Genomic DNA, 22,894 nt, shown 5'->3' on the forward strand with positions numbered 1-22,894 from the left:
CCTATAGTGCCCCCCATAATGTGTAAAAAAAAAAAAACCTTTAGAGCCCCCATAGTGCTCCTCTCCCCCATGGTCCCCCACCCCATAATGTGCCAGTAAGAAGTGCCACCTAAAAAAAAAGTACCACCAGATGCCCCATAGTGCCGTTCTCCCCTTTAGTGCCCCCATAGTGCCAGCTCCCCCCCTCCAAAAAAACAAAATAAATAAATAAATAAATACACTGATACTTACCTCCATCAGCAGCGATGCGATGCAGGCTCTTCCGGCCTGTGTCCGTGCTGTGTTCTGCCCGCCCGGCTCAGGCGCGTGATGATGACGTCATCTCGCCTGAGCCGGCCTCTGATAGGCTGCAGGCATTAGTGCCTGCGGCCTATCAGAAGAACAGGGGAGTGACACACCTCTCCCTCCCCTGCCGCAGCACAGCACAGGCATCTGTATCGCTGTCCTAAGGACGGCGATACAGATGGATTAGATATGGAGATGAGCGCTTCGAAGCGCTCATCTCCTAGCGCTCATCTCCTAGTGAACTCCCCCCCCGGCCACCCCCCCCACCACTACCGCCGCCGCGGCCGCAATTACATCCAGGGCCGCGCCGCCTGTGGTGATCGGCGGTGCGGCCCTGAAGGATAAAAAAAAAAATATTTCGGCTGGTTGTTCTAGGGGGGGTCCAGACCCGCTGGACCCCCCCTGTAGGTGCGCCACTGATGGGAAGGGATTTAAAGGGATGCAATCAGTGCAACTACATGACAGCTGAGAGAGGCTGAGAGAGGCTGAGATGAGGAAACTAAAGCAAAACAAAATAAACCTCAAGTGGGAGGTTCTGAAGAACGTCTGTCAGAGCTTCTCAGATGTCTGGTGGTGACACTCTATGGTTACGACCACCCAGATTTACCAGCAGTGGGACACATTGGGATCAAGTTCTTGTCGGGGGATGGGGGGGGACTTTATAACAAAGTTGGCCAACCCCATTTTTTTGGTGTATTTTTTGAGATCACAGCATGGCATTGGTGTGAAATTTTAACCATAGACTTCTCTATAGGAAAAAAATCTGGAAAAAAAAACACGAGAAAAATGTGTGACTAAAAAAAGGCCACCCCTAACACATTCATTTTATGGTGTCTTTTCTACAAGCTGAAAAATGCTATGAAAATAACATGTGGCAGTGCCCTGCATGCACCAGCATAAGTGGTGCACGTGCTGTGCGCCCGATTTATTGTGTTTTTGAGACTTTTCAGGCCTCAGTTTTGAAAAGTTTTATAAAAAGATGCACGGTCAGAAAAAACGCACGGTCAGAAAGTCACCACAAATTTTGTTGGAAAATAATGGACTAAAGCAAAGTGCGAGCTGTAATAAGGAAGGGAGAAGGGTCTGACATGTCCAGCAAAGTGCACCCAGTATGTCGCACACTGTGAGCCAGGGTGATAAATGGCGCATTTCACGCCTGCCTGCTCTCATTTTTAAGGTGGCCATACGCTAAATTTGATCAAATTGGTGACTTGAGTCAAAAAGATCATTCGTCAGGTGGACTTTTAACAGTGATCGGTCATTTTAAGGTGAATAATGACAGGCCATCGTCACGTACGGAGAAGTCGGCCATGTTTGAACTGTCACAAGATAGCCGCTAGTCAGCCTTTGCTTTAGAAGGGCGTTCCCAGAAAGATGGCTGGTCCCAAGCTGCCTAGATGTGAGCGATCTCCACAGAGATACAGCCTGGCATTTAACTGTACCATTCCTACACGAGTCCTCTGAACACAGTCCACGGCCGGCCTTATCTCACGCTGCAGAGAGGCAACTGGAACATCTCGCCTCCGCCTTCAGATAGAGACAGAGCGACACAACACACATGCTGAGGAACCAGCAGCAGCCACATGAACTAAAGGAAAAATATGTGCCATGAACGGGTCCGGGAAATCCCAGGCACTTTACTGCGGGTGTCTATTGTCGGTCATGTGGGTGGCACTGTGCAATGGGACGGAGAACAAGACCACCCTGGCCTCTCTTATCAGCGACGGTAAGTACTTGGGAGCTTCGGCTTCCTCGTGCATCCCCTCATAGTTGTACTTTACTGGCAAAGAGTTTGGGTGTCCTCGCCGTTCTGCTTTATTATCAGACATTAGTTGAGGCAAGGCGGCTCAACAACGCGGGCGGTCATCAATCTGATCAGCTACCTGTCAAGGACCAACATTCGCCTGCCATAGTCAGCTTTTACAATTGTTGGATTGGATGTATATGATCCAGTTCTCACCTAATAGTGGCATTATACGGGGTCTAAGGATGGGCAGATGCCTCACTAATATGGTGGGGGGCTGCCTCATCCTACCTAGTGATCTTCAACCTTTCTCATCTCGCAAGACATCGTTGAGTAAGGTCCGGCCTATTTTGGGTCTTTAGGACCTAGAATTCTTTTTTTTTTTTTGTCAGCATGGCTTGTATTATTCTAGCCATCAGATTTATTACATATAAAAATTATTGCTAACTTTTCTTACATTTTTCTTGGGGTGGGGAAACGGGCAAAAACAGTAAGGCCTCCTGCACACGACCGTATGGCTTTTTCAGTGTTTTGCGGTCCGTTTTTCACTGATCCGTTGTTCCGTTTTTTGTTTTCGTTTCTGTTTGGTTTTTCCGTTCCGTTTTTCCGTATGGCATATACAGTATACAGTAATTACATAGATAAAATTGGGCTGGGCATAAAATTTTCAATAGATGGTTCCGCAAAGAACGGAAACGGAAGACATACGGATGCATTTCCGTATGTGTTCCGTTTTTTTGCGGACCCATTGACTTGAATGGAGCCACGGAACGTGATTTGCGGGCAATAATAGGACATGTTTTATCTTTGAACGGAAATACGGAAACGGAATGCATACGGAGTATGAAATGAATGGTTCCGTATACGGACCGTATACGGAACGCAAAAAACAGCCAGTAAACGTGAAAAAAACGGTCGTGTGCAGGAGGCCTAAGGCCTCTTTCCCACGGGCGTGTGCGCCCCGTTGCCGTATTGCGGACCGCATTTACACGGGTGCCGTTCCATGGGCATTCCGCATCACGGATGCGGACCCATTCACTTCAGTGGGTCCGCAAATCCGGAGATGCGGAACGGAAGCACGGAACGGAACCCTACGGAAGCACTACGGAGTGCTTCCGTGGGGTTTCGTCCCGTACTTCCGTTCCGCAAAAAGATAGAACATGTCCTATCTTCTTGCGGAACGGCCAGATCGCGGACCCATTCAAGTGAATGGGTCCGCGATCCGCTGCGGCTGCCCCACGGACTGTGCTCGTGCATTGCGGCCCGCATTTTGTCTTTCATTTTTTTTATTGCGCAGTGTGCTATATGGTATAACTAATATACTGAGGGTGAATATACCAACAAGGAGGGATGACAGCACTCCCACAATTGGGCAAAAAGCAGAAGCAGTGGTTTGTTCACTGGTGTCCATTGTGACATTTCAGCTTCCACCTACAGCGTTTTTCAAGCCAGCTGAAACATCGCAATGGACACCAGAAACTAAAGTCACAGTCTGTTTTGTTTTTTTCTTTGCTCCGTTGTCGGAGTGCTGTCACCCCTTCTTGTTGGTATATTCAGGGCTGATGATCTAGGCCTGGATCACGTGCACCGATTCTCTCTATGGGCTCATGCACATGGACATTGGCGTTCTGCATTCCTTAAATCCACAAAATACGGATACCAGCCGTGTGCATCTCTCAGTTTCTGTGGCCCTATTGTAGACTTTCAGCACGAACGCACGGTTGCGGACAGCACACAGATGGCACCCGAGTGCTGTCTGCATTTTTTGCGGCCCCATCTGAATGAATGGGTCTGCGTGCGATCCGCATTATATATGGTCGTGTGCATGAGCCTTACTGCTGAGGAGTGCTGCCTTCTTCTGTCTGTAATATATCACGCCTGCATTCTAGAATTCTATGAAATTGTCTTTATTTGCACAAAAACTTTGTAACATTTTGCATTTCTACTCCACTTCAGGTGGGATTAAAGGGGGTTTCTAAGACTTTTTAACTGATGACCTGTCCTCTGGATAGGTCGTCAGTGTTTGATCAATGGGGGTCCAACACCCGGGACCCCTGCTGATCAGCATTATGTCAGTGTTATCCAATACATTCCAGAACTGTAAGGCCTCTTTCACACGAGCGAGTTTTCCGCGTGGGTGCAATGCGTGATGCAAACGCATTGCACCCGCACTGAATCCGGACCCATTCATTTCAATGGGTCTGTGTATATGAGCGTTGGTCTTCACACATCACTTGTGCGTTGCATGAAAATCGCAGCATGCTCTATATTGTGCGTTTTTCACGCAACGCAGGCCCCATAGAAGTGAATGGGGCTGCGTGAAAATCGCAAGCATCCGCAAGCAAGTGCTGATGCGGTGCGATTTTCACGCACGGTTGCTAGGAGACGATCAGGATGGGGACCCGATCATTATTATTTTCCCTTATAACATGGTTATAAGGGAAAATAATTGCATTCTTAATACAGAATGCATAGTAAAATAGCGCTGGAGGGGTTAAAAAAATAAAAAATAATTTAACTCACCTTAATCCACTTGTTCGCGCAGCCGGCATCTCTTCTGTCTTCTTCTTTGAGGAAAAGGACCTGTGGTGACCTCACTGCGCTCATCACATGGTTCATTACATGATCCATCACCATGGTGATTGATCATGTTATGGACCATGCGATGAGCGCAAGGTTGTCATCAAAAGTTCCCTTACCCAGGTCCTAAAGAAAGAAGACAGAAGAGAAGCCGGGCAGCGCGAACAAGTGGATTAAGGTGAGTTAAATTATTATTTTTTTATTTTTATTTTTTTAACCCCTTCAGCCCTATTGTACTATGCATTCTGTATTAAGAATGTTATTATTTTCCCTTATAACCATGTTATAAGGGAAAATAATAAAATCTACACAACACTGAACCCAAACCTGAACTTCTGTGAAGAAGTTCGGGTCTGGGTACCACATTCAGTTTCTTAGCACACGCGTGCAAAACGCACTGCACCCGCGCGATAAAAACTGAACAACGGAACGCAATCGCAGTCAAAACTGACTGAAATTGTGTACCTACTCGCGCGGGTTTGCCGCAATGCACCCGGGACGCATCCTGAGCCAAAACGTGACGCCCGTGTGAAAGAGGCCTAAGGGTTACATTGCATCATAAATCAATATAATTCTATGTTACACCCGGCAGCACTGGGAGGTCAGGCCGGGAGCTGCGTTGCGGAGTCGCTGGGGGAGGAACGCTCGTCTGCAAGGGGCCTTACAGTTCTGGAATGTATTGGATAACACTGACAGCATTGGGTCAGTTCTATACAATACATTCCAGGACTGTAAGGGTTACATAGCATCATAATTCAATATAAGCCTACATGCACACGAACGTATGTGTTTTGCTGTCCGCAAATTGCGGACCCCAATTGTACCCCAAAGTGAGTTCCAGGATGAGAAATGCATAGGCCCACACCTGCCGCATAAAGGTAGTAAGCCCAAAAAAATCCACTTCATCCGCTGAGAAGGGGGGAAATTCTCAGGAAAGGAGCACGGCTTAAGACATTATGCACCAACATTCTGCTCGGAGAAGTTTTTTTTTTTTAACTCGTTTTATTGGAGTATAATGGTACAAATAGCAAAGTACATGACATAAGTCACATGGCAGTAAGAAAAAAAAAAACACACAATGCATGGTGGTGTCTCCCTGCGCGCAGCAGGGTCTCTGACATGTATAAGACATTTTCCGTACAGCAGTGGTCGCAGCATCTCAGGGGACAAGCCCCGAGGACATATGGGTACAATAACAGGCAGAACTTTTGTTCAAGGGGCATGTGAAGGGCATCAACAGTTAGATAACGTGCTTGTGGACCCACACCACTCCCCCCATACCGCTCGGAGAAGTTTGGCGCATCTTTAGACTACCTACTACATTTACACTGTTTTCTTCTGGAAACAGCGCCACACCTGTCCATAGGTTGTATGTGGTATTACAGCTCAGCACCATTGAAGTGAAAGGGGCCCAGCTGCATGTTTTTTCTAATTCTGGAACATGTTTTCAGCCAAACTAAGAAGAAAAGCTCTTGGAGTTTGAGAAGAAAACATGTTGTTTTGCCCAGGCTGGCGGAGGACAGTGTGGCAATGTCCTGGGGAGACGCGCGCCCCGTAGTAGTTATCACAGAACGTCTTATCTGCCCCAGCAGATGTACAGTAAGAGGAGGGGACAGGACGCGTGCAATCTTTATGTGCTGCTTTACAGCATTTCACAGCTCTGACTGGAAAGGAAAGAGACGTAAGGGGGCGCTCTGACCTTCCTACAGTACTGCACAGGGTATATGTAAATATTCCGATAGTTTGGCACCCACGGTGATTGGACTTTCCAGACTATCAGACAGCCACATTTTCTCACTCATCCCCGTTATAAACTCCATGAAACACACATGAATGTGGCCGAGCAGATCAAATAAACAGGATACCTTTCAGAGAAGAAAAACTGCGCCATCAGATGCCCTGTCTGAACAGCCACATGGAAAGCGCAGTCAAGGATTAGGATAGAGAAATCCATACTGTTCAACCATGGCACACGGTGTAGAGACACAAGTTTCATAATGACTGTCACTGACACTGTTGTTGATGTGATGAGACTGCCATTCTATGTCTCGTGTACTAGCAGGGCAGTATTATTTCTGCAGTGTATGGCATTTTGATGTGATAGAAGTTGGAACTGGCATCACAGCAGTCAATATAGAGATACGGTATTGTTCCATGACCTCTGTGACTGGCACTATTATGTGGGCATCGCTACCACTGTTTTATTTGTAGGATAATAATACTGTGTGCCACTTTTATTTGCAGTGCTGCGTCATTTGGGGTTTGTATGGCACTTTTATTTGCAAGACAGTATTATTTGAGGGTTTATGTCACAAATATTTGTAGTGTAGTGTTATAGGGGGGTTTATGGTGCTCTCATTTGCAGAGCGGTATTGTTTGGGGCATTGTATGGCACTTTTATTTACAGGGCAATATTATATAGGGGCTTTATGGCACACCTATTTGTAGTGTAGTGTTATTTGCAAATTGTATGGCATATTTAAAGGAAAACATCCAAAGGATGCAAGAAATTTACGAAACCTCCCACTCCAGTTGGCGCAAGTCCGGTTTTTCACATGTGCAAATTTTTTTTGTGACAGTTTACGCCCACGATCACAACTTTTCCAAAGAGGGGTGAGGTGTGGATGGGACCTGCGCGGCCAGACACATATAAGGCTACTTTCACACTGCCGTTTTGGGCACTTGCAGCAGCCGAGCCGGGCACTTGGGAGCTGTTTTCCAGCAGAATAAACGTGCTTTTCCTGCACATGGAATCCAGACACATAGTGCACACAGGTATGTCTGGGATGTGCAGTCTTCTGTGGGGCAGAGCTCTTAGTTATATTGGTGAAAAACAGGTGAGACTCCCTTTAAAGCATCCTTCATGATATTGGAGTCCTCCAGTTCATCTCTGTATACGGACGGGGTGCTGACCACTCTAAAGGCTACCTCGGCGAGGGACGGTAGGGTTGCAAGTGTCTTGGATTTATCTTGCACCCCCCTCCCCGGTGAAGTGAGTAACAACCACCATTTCTGATACACACGTCTCTGCTATTCTGATCTTCGACATAGGAAGATCTTACCACTGACCATACAGTCAGTTCACAAGATCCGCTCCTCATGTCCGTATCGGCAGTAACGTTTTGCTTTTAATTATTTATTATTAACTTTAATTTTAATTACATTTAATTCTTCATCTATGTTTTAACGTATACATGATATACACGTATATATTCCTTTTAGGAGTTCTTTAACTTCCTTTGGTGCCCCACATTTTTATTGGTCTTTCTTTACTATCACACACCCTGTCCCTCGCTCTTTAGTGTGTGCCGCCTGACTTTTTGGTCAAGTGGGTTGCTGCCTGCGTCTTCATAGCCTGCACTAACTACATCAAGTATTTGTGTCCTATTGGCACCCCATCCTCTCATTCCATCCATTCCTCATTTTTCACTTCCCGTCATTCCTTGCCCCCCTCCTTTCCCCTCTTCCCTTCCTCCACCCCTTTTACTTACACTCCATTTTTTTTTATTTATTCTCGATAAGGAGTGAGAGGGCAGAGCCGCAAGGAGAAGAGGGGTGTGAGTGGTAGCAGAAATGGGAGTTGTAGTAGCTCGATGAATAATGTACTTAATGGCGAGAGACACAGACTGCCGATGTAACACTGATGTTATGGGGGACATGTATAAAGCCAACCAAGGCAACGGGTCCAAGTGGCATTCACCCAATCCTTACAGAACGTTACTATAAACAGATCCATGTAAAGGTGCCGTGGATATTGCCTAGCTGGATTTCGGCAAAGCCTTAGATAAGTGCCACATAAAGAGCTGATAGATAAATTGTTGAAGATTGGACTCAATCTCTGAATAGTTCAATTGATTGTGTACATTGAGGGTTGTCGTTGATGGTGTACATTGTGAGAAGAGACAAGTTACAAGCCGTGGACCTCAAAGGTCCGTCCTGGGTCCTACTCTTTTTTAAATGTTTGTAGGGGGCATAGGAGAAGGTTTGGTAGGTGAGGTTTGTCTATTAGCCAATAACACAGAAGTGTGTAACAGGGTGGATATTCGTTGGAATTTCGATGTGATTATGCTGTAAATGGCAATGACAATAAAGTCTTATCTATATTCCTGGAGGGATTTGTAACATGGAAAGTTTTTTTTGTTTTCCTGGATAAATAGTCCAAACAATGGAAACTGCAGTTCAATGTTTCCAAATGTAAAATAATGCGCTTGAGGAGAAGGAACCCTCTATCCGAGGATCATACTGGCAGTTCTGTGTTAGTGAGGACTTCAGAAGAGAAGTATCTAGGGGTCCTGATATCAGACAGCTTCAAAATGAGTGCACGGTGCGGGCAGGATAGATGCTTGGTTGTATAGCTAGAGGTAGAACCAGTAGGAAGGGAGCGATTGTGATCCCGCTGTGCAGAGCGCTAATGAGACCACATCTGGAATACTGTGTCCAGCTCTGGAGACACCACCTACAAAAAGATAAAGATAAAATAGAACAGTGGGCTACAAAAATGGTGGAGGATCTGAAACATAAAACATCAGGAGAGACTTAAAGAACTTAGGGGGTCATTTATTAAGACATTTTGGACGCCAGTCTGTGCTGGCAGTGGATCTGCCGAAGTTATGAAGAGATGCCGCGTTCTACATAACTTCGGCATGTCCAGCGCCAGTCTAAATGTAAGACAGCAACTGAGATGTCTTATATTTAGACCATGTTTTCCGCCTAAAACAGGCACAGAAAATGATGAATGAGATGTGCCTGCTGTCCCGTCCTCTTTCCCCACCCACGTCATGCCCACTTTTTTTAGACCTGGCGTTAGCGGGGAAGAGTCGCAGATTGCGGTGCAATCTACAGTACGACAGAAATACACCTAATATAGGCATATTTCTTGTCGTAAAAAAAAATATATATTTTAAAAGTGTAAATAAGGTTCAGGAGGGACACAAGAACAAGGGGGCACAATCTTAAATTAATTGGGGGGAATATCAGAACCAATGTCAGGAAATATTATTACACTGAAACAGTACTAATCCAAGTACTTCACGTTTGCTTGTCCTGTATGATCTCCGATTCAGGACTGCTGGACCTCTCCAGTTGTATCATCTGCCTTTCATGCATTTCAAGTAGGATAATACTTTCTTAAAGGGGTGTCCGGCATCTCTGAAGAGACCTGTGCTTACCTGCTCCCCGCTGCTCCGTGGATTTCAGGTCCTGCCTGTCAATTTATGCAGAGGCAGGGTCATGTGCTCTGCTGGAGCCAATGACTGGCCTCAGTGGTGATGGGACCTCAAGTGGCACGTGACCCAGCAGTGACATCATTGGGGACAGGTCATCACTGAGGTCAGTCATTGGCTGCAGTGGTGCACTTGACCCCGTCTCTACATAAGTTGACAAAGTCTCTGTGTCACTGTCTGCAGCTCGCATGATATAATCAGACTCATCTTGGTGTGTAAATGTCATAAAAGCCATCATCAGTATTACTCAATCGACATGGTGAATAACCTTCCATCTTTTATGTTCACAGTGTACAGCGTCATTGAGAATAAGTCTGTGATTCCTTTCTGCTTCACAAACAACCTGTACGAGCTTACGTGTTTCTGGAAAAGCAACAGCTCAGATGCCTCCAGCTATAATTTTACCTATACACCGTGAGTATCAGACCTGTAGATCAAGGTTTGAGAAGAGGCTTTTCATTTGCATATGATTTGCCTATCTTATTGTTAAGGTCCTCTTATATGGGCCGATGCACGGGCAATTATTGGGAAAGAACTAAAGATTCCCAATAGTTGCCTGATCGTTAGTGTGCAGCAGTCATCTCCTCTGTATGGGCATGACTGATTGCTACTGTGATCACTCGTCCCTATACAGAGTCATAGTATGCTAAACAGGTGCAGAGATATCTGCATTTTTATTCATATGCAAATAAGCAAGTTTGAGCACTAGGGGGTGGGGCTGAATCCTTGGAGCACTGCTTTGCAACACCCCCTGTGCTCTGCACACTCCTCCTCCCCTTGATTAACAGGGCTAGACATCTGCATGCTGAGAGCAGAGTTGTGTCTTACAGCTGTGTCCTAGCATGTACATATCCTATACTCTATGTACTGTAGCCTTACCACATCGAGATACGCTCAGAAAGCTAATATACATATTACTGCTTTATGCACAGACACAATATATGACTATAATAAAACCAGTAATATGTGTTAGTTTCTAAACATAGAGAAAAACATTCTTTCTATGTGGAAATCCTATAGCTTAGTGATAAGTGGACAGCTTTGCTTGTTGAGATCCTGACTTCAAGTCCTAAAAAATACTTATATTCGTTTTTTCTCTTATTTTTCCCCTCTCATCTAAGCCATAATAAAAGGATATACTATAATAAATAATAATAAAAGGCCTTACATTAGGTTTATGCACACATGAATGCTGAGGCCATTTATTGGCTGTAATGGTCACATGAAGAATAAATCGCACATGATTGCGGCAGGCCTGGTTGGGACCCCCAGCGATCAGTTGTGATCTTTGGGGAAAACTGTAAGTAAGTGTTCACTTTCCATACACTTTAGACAGCAGTTTGCTGTCCCTCCCAACCCCTCATACACACATACGCACAGTTTGGCCAAGAGTGATTGTGTTCTTAATGGAGAGAAGGCAATAAGCAGTGGATGAGGAATAAGGGATCAGGCATGTTGAAATCCAACAGCCTGATCCGATCTGACAACATGATCAGGGGAAAGTCATGACACCCCTATAGTCCTGCGGTTTTGGCCAACGATTATCTAATGTGTATGACCAGCTTAAAGGGGTTGTTCACCCCTCGGGACCTTTTCTACAGGCCCCCCAGTATGGGCAGACCTGCACCAGTAATCATACTTACCTAATCCCTGCCACTTGGTTCTGACTCCATCCCTACCCCCACGTCAACATCCGGTTTGATGCAGGTCACGTGCGTGCTGCAGCCAATGATTGGTTGCAGTGGTGTTATGTCACCCATGTATCACTTGACCCAGTGACATGACACATGGATGACACATTACCTGTGTGGGCAGTCGTTGGCTGCAATGGCCACGTGACCTGCATCAAACTGGATATTCACGCAGGGAAACCCAGGGCTTTCGATGCCTGAAGGGGAGCAATTGAGGTGAAAACTGGGGGATGAGGGGGGGGGGGGGGCGTTGCTGTAGAAAAGGTACCATGGGGTTAAGACTTTTTTTCCATTCTTCATTGTCATGAAAAAGAGCTGTAACATGGCTGTTAGCTGTGGACCTTTTCTTTCTTGCACACATTTTTGGGGTTGTCCAGGATTAGAAAAACATGGCTATTTTTTTTTTGCAAGAAAAGCGCCACACCCGTCCATGGCTTGTGTCTGAAATTGCAGCTCACCTCCACTGAAGTAAATTGCGCTGTTTGTAGATGGTGGCATCCATGTTTCTATAGTTATGGACAGCCCCTTTATAGGAAAAATCTGTCCTAACGTAAAAATTACATGGTGGATAGATCAGAAGAACGTATTCATTTCACTCATTGTAAAAAAAAAAAAAAAACTACGGATGGAGTGGTGTAACTGCTAAGTGCTATCGATCCTCGTGGACGCCCGGTCTGACCTGACATTTACCTGGTCCAGAGTTGTTTGGCACACACTTTTGACAAATTAAAAGGATTGAATCCTGAAAACAGCCCCTGTCCATATAACCTTTTAGCACATCTGCAAGAAAAAGGGGGTCGGCCATCACATCCCAATGCGCAGGTGCACGCTGCCATGGCTAGAAACACGAAGAAAAATCTACAATGCAACAGCACTCTGCAAACCAAATAGCGTACAAGAAAGTGTTCTGATGCTAATGCTACGCTTATTAAGTAAATTTGAGATTCTTAGCAAATACATTTTGTACAAAATTATTTGGGCCCGTCTGCCAAACGTCAAGGCGATCTCTGTAAGATGGGAACCTAACACTAAATACTACCTGTTATATGTCATACTGGCCGCCATAAAATACAGGGAGTGCAGGTTCCACATGCATGCTGGGTCCACTCTCCCTTTTACCATTTTTGGTGCCATAATGGTCTTGCACCCCTGACTAGTCTGTCTGCCCTATAGGCTGATTTTAATTAGTGTAAGTATAAAGCTGTAGCCTGCACTCACTGGAAGCCTTTTGGCACCAGGAGAGGTATAGAGTGGACTCTCATTGCATTCATTGGAGGCCATTTGGCACCAGGAGAGGTGTGGAGTGGGCTCGGCATGCATGTTGGTACTTGCATTCCCTGAATTTTATGGCGGCCAGTATGGCACATAACAGGTATGATTTAGGCCCCTTTCACACGGGCGAGTATTCCACGCGGATGCGATGCGCGAGTTCAACGCATTGCACCCGCACTGAATACCGACCCATTCATTTCTATGGGGCTGTTCACATGAGCGGTGATTTTCATGCATCACTTGTGCGTTGCGTGAAAATCGCAGCATGCTCTATATTCTGCGTTTTTCACGCAACGCAGGCCCCATAGAAGTGAATGGAGTTGCGTGAAAATCGCAAGCAAGTGCGGATGCGGTGCGATTTTCACGCACAGTTGTTAGGAGACGATCGGGATGGAGACCCGATCATTATTATTTTCCCTTATAACATGGTTATAAGGGAAAATAATAGCATTCTGAATACAGAATGCATAGTAAACTAGCGCTGGAGGGGTTAAAATAAATAAATAAATTATTTAACTCACCTTAGTCCACTTGCTCGCGCAGCCCGGCATCTCCTTCTGTCTCCTTTGCTGAACAGGACCTGTGGTGATGTCACTCCGGTCATCACATGATCCATCACATGATCTTTTACCATGGTGATGGATCATGTGATGACCGGAGTGACGTCACCACAGGTCCTGTTCAGCAAAGGAGACAGAAGGAGATGCCGGGCTGCGCGAGCAAGTGGACTAAGGTGAGTTTAAAAAAAATATTATTTTTTTTAGCCCCTCCAGCGCTGTTTTACTATGCAGTCTGTATTCAGAATGCTATTATTTTCCCTTATAACCATGTTATAAGGGAAAATAATACAATCTACAGAACACCGATCCCAAGCCGAACTTCTATGAAGAAGTTCGGGTTTGGGTACCAAACATGCGTGATTTTTCTCACACGAGTGCAAAACGCATTACAATGTTTTGCACTCGTGCGGAAAAATCGCGGGTGTTCCCATAACGCACCCGCGCATTTTCCCGCAATGCCCGTCTGAAAGAGGCCTTAAGTGTTAGGTTCCTGTCTTACAGAGATCGCCTTGACGCCGGCAGACAGGTCCTAATAATTTTGTACAAAATGTATTTGCCAAGAATCTCAAATTTACTAAATTAGCGGAGCATTAGCACCAGGATATTTTCTATAATTATGACATTATTGTACTTTATTTGGTTTGCAGAGTGCTGCTGCATTGTATTTTTTTTCTGCATATAACCTTTTAGGACATTTTAACTTCACAGAAGGGTGTCCCACACTCGAGACTCACCTTTGTGAACAGCTCAGACTGACTCGACGTGCAAGAAGATGGTGACTAAAACATATATTTGCAACCCCTATTCCAAAAAAAGTTGTGGCTCTGTGTAAAATATGAATAATTGTAGATAAAAACACATTGTAATGATACACAGATTTCCTAGACCCATACAGTATTTTATTCACAGTAGATCATAGATGATGAAAGTGAGACATTTTAATATTTCATGAAAAAACTAACTCATTTAGAACTTGTTGGCAGCAACGCATCTCAAAAACTTGGGATGAGGCAACAAAAGGCTGAAAAGGTAAGAGGTACTAATAAAAACCAGCTGGAGGAGCAATTTGCTACATGACTGGGTCTAAAAAGAGCATGGCAGGGTCTTGCAGAAGCAAAGATGGGTTCACCAATCAGTGAAAAACTGCATCTAAAAATTGTGGAATAATTTTAAATGTTTCACAATGTAGAATTGTAAAGATTTTGAATATCCACCATCTACAGTACATAATATCATCAAAAGACTCGGAGAAGGCGGAGAAATCCACGTGCACAGCGGGCAAGGTCAGTTTTGGATGCTCCTGATCTACAGGCCCTCAGACAGCACTTCATTAAAAACAGGCATGACTCTGTACTGGAAATCACCGCATGAGCTCAGGAACACTTCCAGAACTCATTCACAGTTCACAGTGCAATCCACAAATGCAAGTTAAAGCTGTATCATGTAAAGAAGAAGCCGTATGTCAACCCAATCCAGAAACTCCACCGTTTTCTCTGGGCTCTTTTAAAATGGACTTTGGCAAAATGTAAAATTGCTCTGTGGTCAAATAAAATTTGAAATTTTGAATCCACGGATGCCATGTTCTGTGGACTCAGGAGGAGAGAGACTATCCAGCTTATTATCAGCCCTGTTCAAAGGCCTACATCTCTGATGGTATGGGGCTGCATTAATGCCTATGGCGTGGGCAGCTTACACATCTGGAAAGGCACTATCAATGCTGAACAGGCCTTGCATATTTCAGCAAAGACAATGCTAAACCACATACTGCATCCATCACAACAGCTTGTCTTCACAGAAGAAGACTCCGGGTGCTGAACTGGCCTCCTGCAGTCCAGACCTTTCACCAGTAGAAATCATTTGGCACATCACGTCATAAAACGAAAAATCCAGGAAAGAAGAACCAGGACTGTTGAGCAGCTAGATCCTATATTAGACAAGAATGGGACGACAGTCCTCTCCCAAAACTCCAGCAATTGGTCTCCTCACTTCCCAGACGTTTACAGATTGTTGTTAAAAGAAGAGGGGATGCTACACAACGGTTGACGTGACCCTGTCCTGAGGGGATGCTGCACATGGGTGGACATGACCCTGTCCTGAGGGGATGCTACACAATGGTGGACATGGCCCTGTCCTGAGGGGATGCTGCTCAATGGTGGACATGGACCTGTCCTGAGGGGATGCTACACAATGGTAGACGTGACCCTGTCCTTAGGGGATGCTGCACAATGGTAGACATGACCCTGTCCCGAGGGAATGCTGCACAATGGTGGACATGGCCCTGTCCTGAGGGGATCCTGCACAATGGTTGACATGACCCTGTCCTGAGGGGATGCTGCACAAGGGTAGACATGACCCTGTCCTGAGGGGATGCTGCACAAGGGTAGACGTGACCATGTTCCAAGAGGATGCTGCACAATGGTGGACATGGCCCTGTCCTGAGGGGATCCTGCACAATGGTTGACATGACCCTGTCCTGAGGGGATGCTGCACAAGGGTAGACGTGACCATGTTCCAAGAGGATGCTGCACAATGGTGGACATGACCCTGTCCTGAGGCATGGGCGTAGCTATAGGGGGTGCAGAGGTAGCAGTCGCTACCGGGCCCAGGAGCCTGAGGGGGCCCAAAGTCCCTTGTGCCATATAAGAGGACACTGGTATTATAGAAAGTACATGCTGGTCAAGTTACACCTCTGGCTGAAGGGAAGGGGTTAGGTCAAGAATTTGGATTGAGGGGGGGTGCTGTTTCAATTTTTGCCTCAGGTGGCACGAAGGCTATGTGTTTCCCTGTCCCTTGCCACAAAGTAGGGGGCCCAACCTGAACTCTTGCACCAGGACCCATGAGCCTTTAGCTACACCCCTGTCCTGAGGGGATGCTGCACAATGGTAGACATGGCCCTGTCCTGAGGGGATGCTGCACAATGGTAGATGTGACCATGTGCCAAGGGGATGCTGCACAATGGTAGACGTGACCATGTGCCAAGGGGATGCTGCACAATGGTAGACGTGACCATGTGCCAAGGGGATGCTGCACAATGGTAGACGTGACCATGTGCCAAGGGGATGCTGCACAATGGTAGACGTGACCATGTGCCAAGGGGATGCTGCACAATGGTGGACACGACCCTGTCCAGAGGGGATGCTGCACAATGGTGGACATGACCCTGTCCAGAGGGGATGCTGCACAATGGTGGACATGACCCTGTCCAGAGAGGATGCTGCACAATGGTGGACATGACCCTGTCCAGAAGGGATGCTGCACAATGGTGGACATGACCCTGGACCAATTATTTGAGATGCGTTGCTGCCATCAAATTCTAAATGATTTAACTTTTTTTCATGAAATGGTAAAATGTTGCACATTCAGCATCTGATATGTATTGTGGATACAATATGGGTCTGTGAGATTTACAGATCACTGCTTTCTGTCTTTATTTACATTTTACACAGCACCCCAATTATTTTGGAATTGGGGTTGTATATACACTGCGTGCAGAATTATTAGGCAAATGAGTATTTTGACCACATCATCCTCTTTATGCATGTTGTCTTACTCCAAGCTGTATAGGCTCGAAAGCCTACTACCAATTAAGCATATTAGGTGATGTGCATCTCTGTAATGAGAAGGGGTGTGGTCTAATGACATCAACACCCTATATCAGGTGTGCATAATTATTAGGCAACTTCCTTTCCTTTGGCAAAATGGGTCAAAAGAAGGACTTGACATGCTCAGAAAAGTCAAAAATAGTGAGATATCTTGCAGAGGGATGCAGCACTCTTGAAATTGCAAAGCTTCTGAAGCGTGATCATCGAACAATCAAGCGTTTCATTCAAAATAGTCAACAGGGTCGCAAGAAGCGTGTGGAAAAACCAAGGCGCAAAATAACTGCCCATGAACTGAGAAAAGTCAAGCGTGCAGCTGCCAAGATGCCACTTGCCACCAGTTTGGCCATATTTCAGAGCTGCAACATAACTGGAGTGCCCAAAAGCACAAGGTGTGCAATACTCAGAGACATGGCCAAGGTAAGAAAGGCTGAAAGACGACCACCACTGAACAAGACACACAAGCTGAAACGTCAAGACTGGGCCAAGAAATATCTCAAGACTGATTTTTCTAAGGTTTTATGGACTGATGAAATGAGAGTGAGTCTTGATGGGCCAGATGGATGGGCCCGTGGCTGGATTGGTAAAGGGCAGAGAGCTCCAGTCCGACTCAGACGCCAGCAAGGTGGAGGTGGAGTACTGGTTTGGGCTGGTATCATCAAAGATGAGCTTGTGGGGCCTTTTCGGGTTGAGGATGGAGTCAAGCTCAACTCCCAGTCCTACTGCCAGTTTCTGGAAGACACCTTCTTCAAGCAGTGGTACAGGAAGAAGTCTGCATCCTTCAAGAAAAACATGATTTTCATGCAGGACAATGCTCCATCACACGCGCCCAAGTACTCCACAGCGTGGCTGGCAAGAAAGCGTATAAAAGAAGAAAATCTAATGACATGGCCTCCTTGTTCACCTGATCTGAACCCCATTGAGAACCTGTGGTCCATCATCAAATGTGAGATTTACAAGGAGGGAAAACAGTACACCTCTCTGAACAGTGTCTGGGAGGCTGTGGTTGCTGCTGCACGCAATGTTGATGGTGAACAGATCAAAACACTGACAGAATCCATGGATGGCAGGCTTTTGAGTGTCCTTGCAAAGAAAGGTGGCTATATTGGTCACTGATTTGTTTTTGTTTTGTTTTTGAATGTCAGAAATGTATATTTGTGAATGTTGAGATGTTATATTGGTTTCACTGGTAAAAATAAATAATTGAAATGGGTATATATTTGTTTTTTGTTAAGTTGCCTAATAATTATGCACAGTAATAGTCACCTGCACACACAGATATCCCCCTAAAATAGCTAAAACTAAAAACAAACTAAAAACTACTTCCAAAAATATTCAGCTTTGATATTAATGAGTTTTTTGGGTTCATTGAGAACATGGTTGTTGTTCAATAATAAAATTAATCCTCAAAAATACAACTTGCCTAATAATTCTGCACTCCCTGTACTTATATACTTGCACCTCTAATGTGACCTAGAGGGCGACTATATGATGCTAATTTTATTTTATCTCTTTTCCAGTGAGGAGAAAACTTGCAAGTTGACGACGGCGGCTGCTTCCGATGACATCTGGTGGCACATCTGTCAGTTTCGAAACATTGACTTATTTTCTTTGACGCCTTATCACATCACAGTGGAAGATAAGTTGAAGAATTGCAGCTTCAGCCGAGACTGCAGAGCAGAACATGTTGGTAAGAAACCCCCACACCTAGCTCTTCTGCATATAATGTACTTGCACATCTCTTCAGGTTTACAGAAATCCCATAGTCCTACTCGCCAATCCAGGCGTGAGGGAGTCTCACCTGAAGGACTTTTAGGCTGGTAAAGCCAAGAGGTGGGACGGCTCCATCAAATGAAACACTTTCTGGCCGCTAATCTCTGCTGATAAAAATCAGCGCCTGAAGAGGGTTACAGACACCCTGGATCAGCATATTGACTGGGGGCTCTCCGTCCATTCATGGGGGTACATTAGAACCTGCCAAATCATCCGTTCTCTTTCTCTTTGAAGTGTACCTGGAGCCCATTAAAAACATCGAAGTGAAGGAGCAGTGGAGACCGCTTGGATTGTGGCTCATCCTCAACCACACCTATCCAGATCTTCTTGCCCTGACCTATGAAGTGAAATACATGAGTGAAAAAAGCAACATTCTGAAAACTGAGACATTTCCGAATGTAAGAAAACCACATGAGGTGACATCATCATGTGATGACATCAGTGCTGTGATCTGTATATATATATATATATATATATATATGATTGGGGTTATATCTGCCACTCTACTTGTTATGATCAGATACGAGGAAACCAGGGCGATGTGAAGCTTTTCCTCGATGATATTGTTGGAGGGGCTGAGTACACGTTCAGCGTCAGAGTCAAAGCAGATGAGGAGTATGACGGCTACTGGAGCCAGTGGACAGATGTTCATGTCCAGATAGCAAATGGTGAGTACACAGAGTGATCTGCCTGTAGAAATCACAGGGGATGGTCACTAGGGCAGACCACACATGTTGTACTTTCATGTTTTCTTCAGCTGTGGACCCATTTCATGTTATGATGTATGTGATTGCCGGCCTGATACCGATTGTGGCCATCGTCATGTTAGCTACATGTCAGAGAAGGTAAGTGACAGTTTTCAGTCCTATTAGGTTTTATCAAATCACAACTCACTGTCTGAGACTTACCTACTGTACCATGGCAGGTTCCTCAAGACAAAGGTGTGGCCGGAAATCCCAAGCCCAGAACATCACTTCAAGGAGCTGTACACAACTCATAAAGGCAATTTTAAGGTACTGACAAAACCTCTTGTAAAGTGTGATAGATAAAGATAGATAGATAATGGATAGATAAACATGAGACAGATATAGATAGATGGATAGATAGATAGATAAACATGTGATAGATAGATAATAGATAGATGAACATGAGATAGATAGATAATAGATAGATGAACATGAGATAGATAGATAGATAGATAGATAGATAGACATATCTCTGTATTGCTCATTTTCCATTGTATTTTATATTTTATGTAACAGCTGTGGTTAGATCAGACGGACTCTTACCTTATATGGATATCTAGAAATATCTTTCATGAAGGTCCAATCTCTACACTGGAAGTCCTCTCAGAACTTCCTAATGTGATGCCCCAACCCGCACCTTCAGCACAACTGCCGCCCAAGGACAGCTACGTGACTCTTGATGAGAGTTTTTTGCCCCACTTCCCGGCATGGATGGTAACTCAAAGACAACTAGACATCCAGATGGAGCTACTGATTCCAGGTGAGACTCTCAGTCAGGAAAACACCTGCAGTAACAATGGGAGATCAGGAGAAGATGAGAGGGAAATGAGCACCGAGGAGGTCCCACCTGTGGAGGAGAGAAAGAGCCATCTTACAAAGGGAAAGCCTGGCTGTCTAACCATCCAGAGGGAGGACTCCCTAAGCTCAGAGGAAGGGAAGCAGAGTGCAGGATCCAGTTTTGAGTATACAGTTTTAGAGACGTGTGACGGGCTCTTATCCCCCAGGACACGTTCTATTCCTCAACGCCAGCCTCTGAAGTATGCTTACCTAGCCATGTCCGAGTCAGGGGAAGAAAGTCCTCCAGCATCTCCAAACATTTACCAGAACAGCATCTGTGCCCAGCGACCAGCCCATATCTACTCCCAGTGCTGAGAAGAACCCATGGACTAGAGGGCACTCTGGGAAGATTGCTTCCTGGACATGAGGACTCTGCAGGGTGTACAGAATTACACCTGGAAAGACTGAGAACCACACATGGTCTGCGGATTGTACATACCTTAACATTTATCTGCAAAAGTGGAGCAATGGACATCTCTCCTTAAAGGAGAACTCCAGTCTTAAACGAGGCACCTGCGCCGCACAGGGCTTGTACAGGGTTTGTGCTCCCCATAACAGTCTAGTTTCTCTTTGTATGGGAAGTGTAGGACGCAGTCTCTAAACTGCCATTCCACAGTCATGTGAGCAGCAGATGCCCAGATGATGTGGCCAATATGGTCGATACTGGGCAGTCACATGTTCTGCACAGGATCAGAAATGGGCCCTGTATACGATGACCATTTTAGTATAGAAAGGAACATCAGATGATGAGGAAAGGTCACGGTCATGGGGTCAATAAGCTGAGATGTCAGGAGCTGTTTGGCCAGGGCCGGATTAAAGGGGTTGTTCCGTGATTATTGTAAAAAATGAAAATCAGACATCATATAGTACAGGCTTGGCCAACCTGCGGCTCTCCAGCTGTTGTAAAATTACAACTCCCACCATACCCTGCTGTAGACTAATAGCTGTAGGTAGTCTGGGCATGCTGGGAGTTGTAGTTTTGCAACAGCTGGAGAGCCTCAGGTTGGCCATCCCTGATATAGTACATGACAACCTCTAACAAAGCTAGAACCGGCCCTGTACCTCACATGGATCCAGAGGTCTTCCCATTCATTGCTCTGCTAGATTTATATCACACTGGCAGCTCAGGGGAGTGTCTTTTTGGCTTCAGCTCAGGGGGCATGTCTTAGCTCTCCCTATCACAGCTCAGGGGGCGTGTCTCAGCTCTCCCTGTCACAGCTCAGGGGGCGTGTCTCAGCTTTCCCTATCAAAGCTCAGGGGGCGTGTCTCAGCTCTCCCCATCACAGCTCATAAGGCAGTTAAAGAATGATACTGAGCATGTGCGGCCATCTCAGTGAGCGGGACAAAGAAATAAGAAGAAAAAAAGAAAAAACTGCAGGTGGCGCTATACAGATACACTTTATTGAATAACTGAGTTGCCATGCTAAACTTTTAATCACATGCAATCACAAAAGAATTCAGATCCAGGTACTGGTTTGAAAACTGTAGAATATTTTTCGTGGGACAACCCCTGTACCTACAGTATAGAGTATAACATCCAACAGTATGCAGTACCCTACAGTATACAGTATAACACCCCACAGAGTGCAGTACGTACAGTATAGAGTATAACAGCCAACAGTATGCAGTACCCTACAGTATACAGTATAACACCCCACAGAGTGCAGTACGTACAGTATAGAGTATAACAGCCAACAGTATGCAGTACCCCACAGTATGCAGTATACAGTATAGTACCCCACAGTATATAGTATACAGTATGCTGTACCCTAGAGTATGCAGTATACAGTATAACACCACACAGTATGCTGTACCCTACAGTATGCATCACAGTATATAGTATACAGTATGCTGTAACCTGCAGTATACAGTATAACACCCCACAGTATACAGTATAACATCCCACAGTACTCAGTACCCCACAGTCTGCAGTACCTCACAGTACATCATCTGTCACCTTTTCCTGATGTAATCTCCACATAAAACTATGGCAAATTTCTCCTGCAGCAACACTCCTCCTGGAGTAAAAGGACCTGTAAGATCCATTTGTTACTGGTCACCAGGGATTTTCTTGGTCTGGCCAATAACAGAGCCACAAATAATCTGCTTCTGAGCCGATGAAAAACTAACAAGAGACCACAATGTCCCCATAGTAATGTCATATGCTGCATAGATAGTGTAGCGCCATAGTGTGAGGACCCCAACAAACTGCTCCCCTCGTCTGTGCTGTCTGCTTTCAAGTGGAGTTAGGATTTTACTCTTCATGTAAATTGCCAGCACCCCAAATTCCATATAATACCGTAAAGCCACTGCACATTCACCTCAGTGACCATTGTCAGTATATGCATCTTTTTTAAGTGAATCCAGCAACTCATCTTCTGAAAAACATCATACTGATGCCATGATGAAGGACAACATGCAATTGTCCAAAACGCCTAGCTGAACATGTATGCACCTATGGACTTTTAAAGTGACCAATCAAGTCTGATATTTTTAAGAAGACAAGTTGCTGGATTCACTTCAAATAGTGTTTACTGTTCTGGAGCGGCTTCTCCTGGGTAACGTCATGGACTCGTGTGGCCCGG

At 45.3% G+C, this 22,894-nt stretch overlaps 1 protein-coding gene across 3 annotated transcripts; it reads left to right on the top strand.

The window, feature by feature from the left end:
- Window positions 1-1,671: 1,671 nt before the first annotated feature.
- Window positions 1,672-21,378, top strand: EPOR (erythropoietin receptor). Of its 3 annotated transcripts, XM_040415009.1 has the most exons (9): window positions 1,675-2,011; window positions 10,122-10,245; window positions 18,474-18,643; window positions 18,961-19,124; window positions 19,247-19,394; window positions 19,484-19,571; window positions 19,652-19,739; window positions 19,989-20,644; window positions 21,179-21,378. In XM_040415009.1, exons 1-8 carry the CDS (start codon window positions 1,894-1,896, stop codon window positions 20,622-20,624), a joined length of 1,536 nt encoding a protein of 511 aa, XP_040270943.1. In that variant the 5' UTR covers window positions 1,675-1,893; the 3' UTR covers window positions 20,625-20,644; window positions 21,179-21,378. The 3 variants fall into 3 exon arrangements, with proteins under 3 accessions (XP_040270944.1, XP_040270943.1, XP_040270942.1); XM_040415008.1 differs by having other exon boundaries at window positions 19,989-21,378; XM_040415010.1 differs by lacking the exon at window positions 10,122-10,245 and having other exon boundaries at window positions 1,672-2,011; window positions 19,989-21,378.
- Window positions 21,379-22,894: the final 1,516 nt, after the last annotated feature.

This window comes from Bufo bufo, chromosome 1 (assembly GCF_905171765.1).
Source record: "Bufo bufo chromosome 1, aBufBuf1.1, whole genome shotgun sequence".
Lineage (NCBI taxonomy): Eukaryota > Metazoa > Chordata > Amphibia > Anura > Bufonidae > Bufo > Bufo bufo.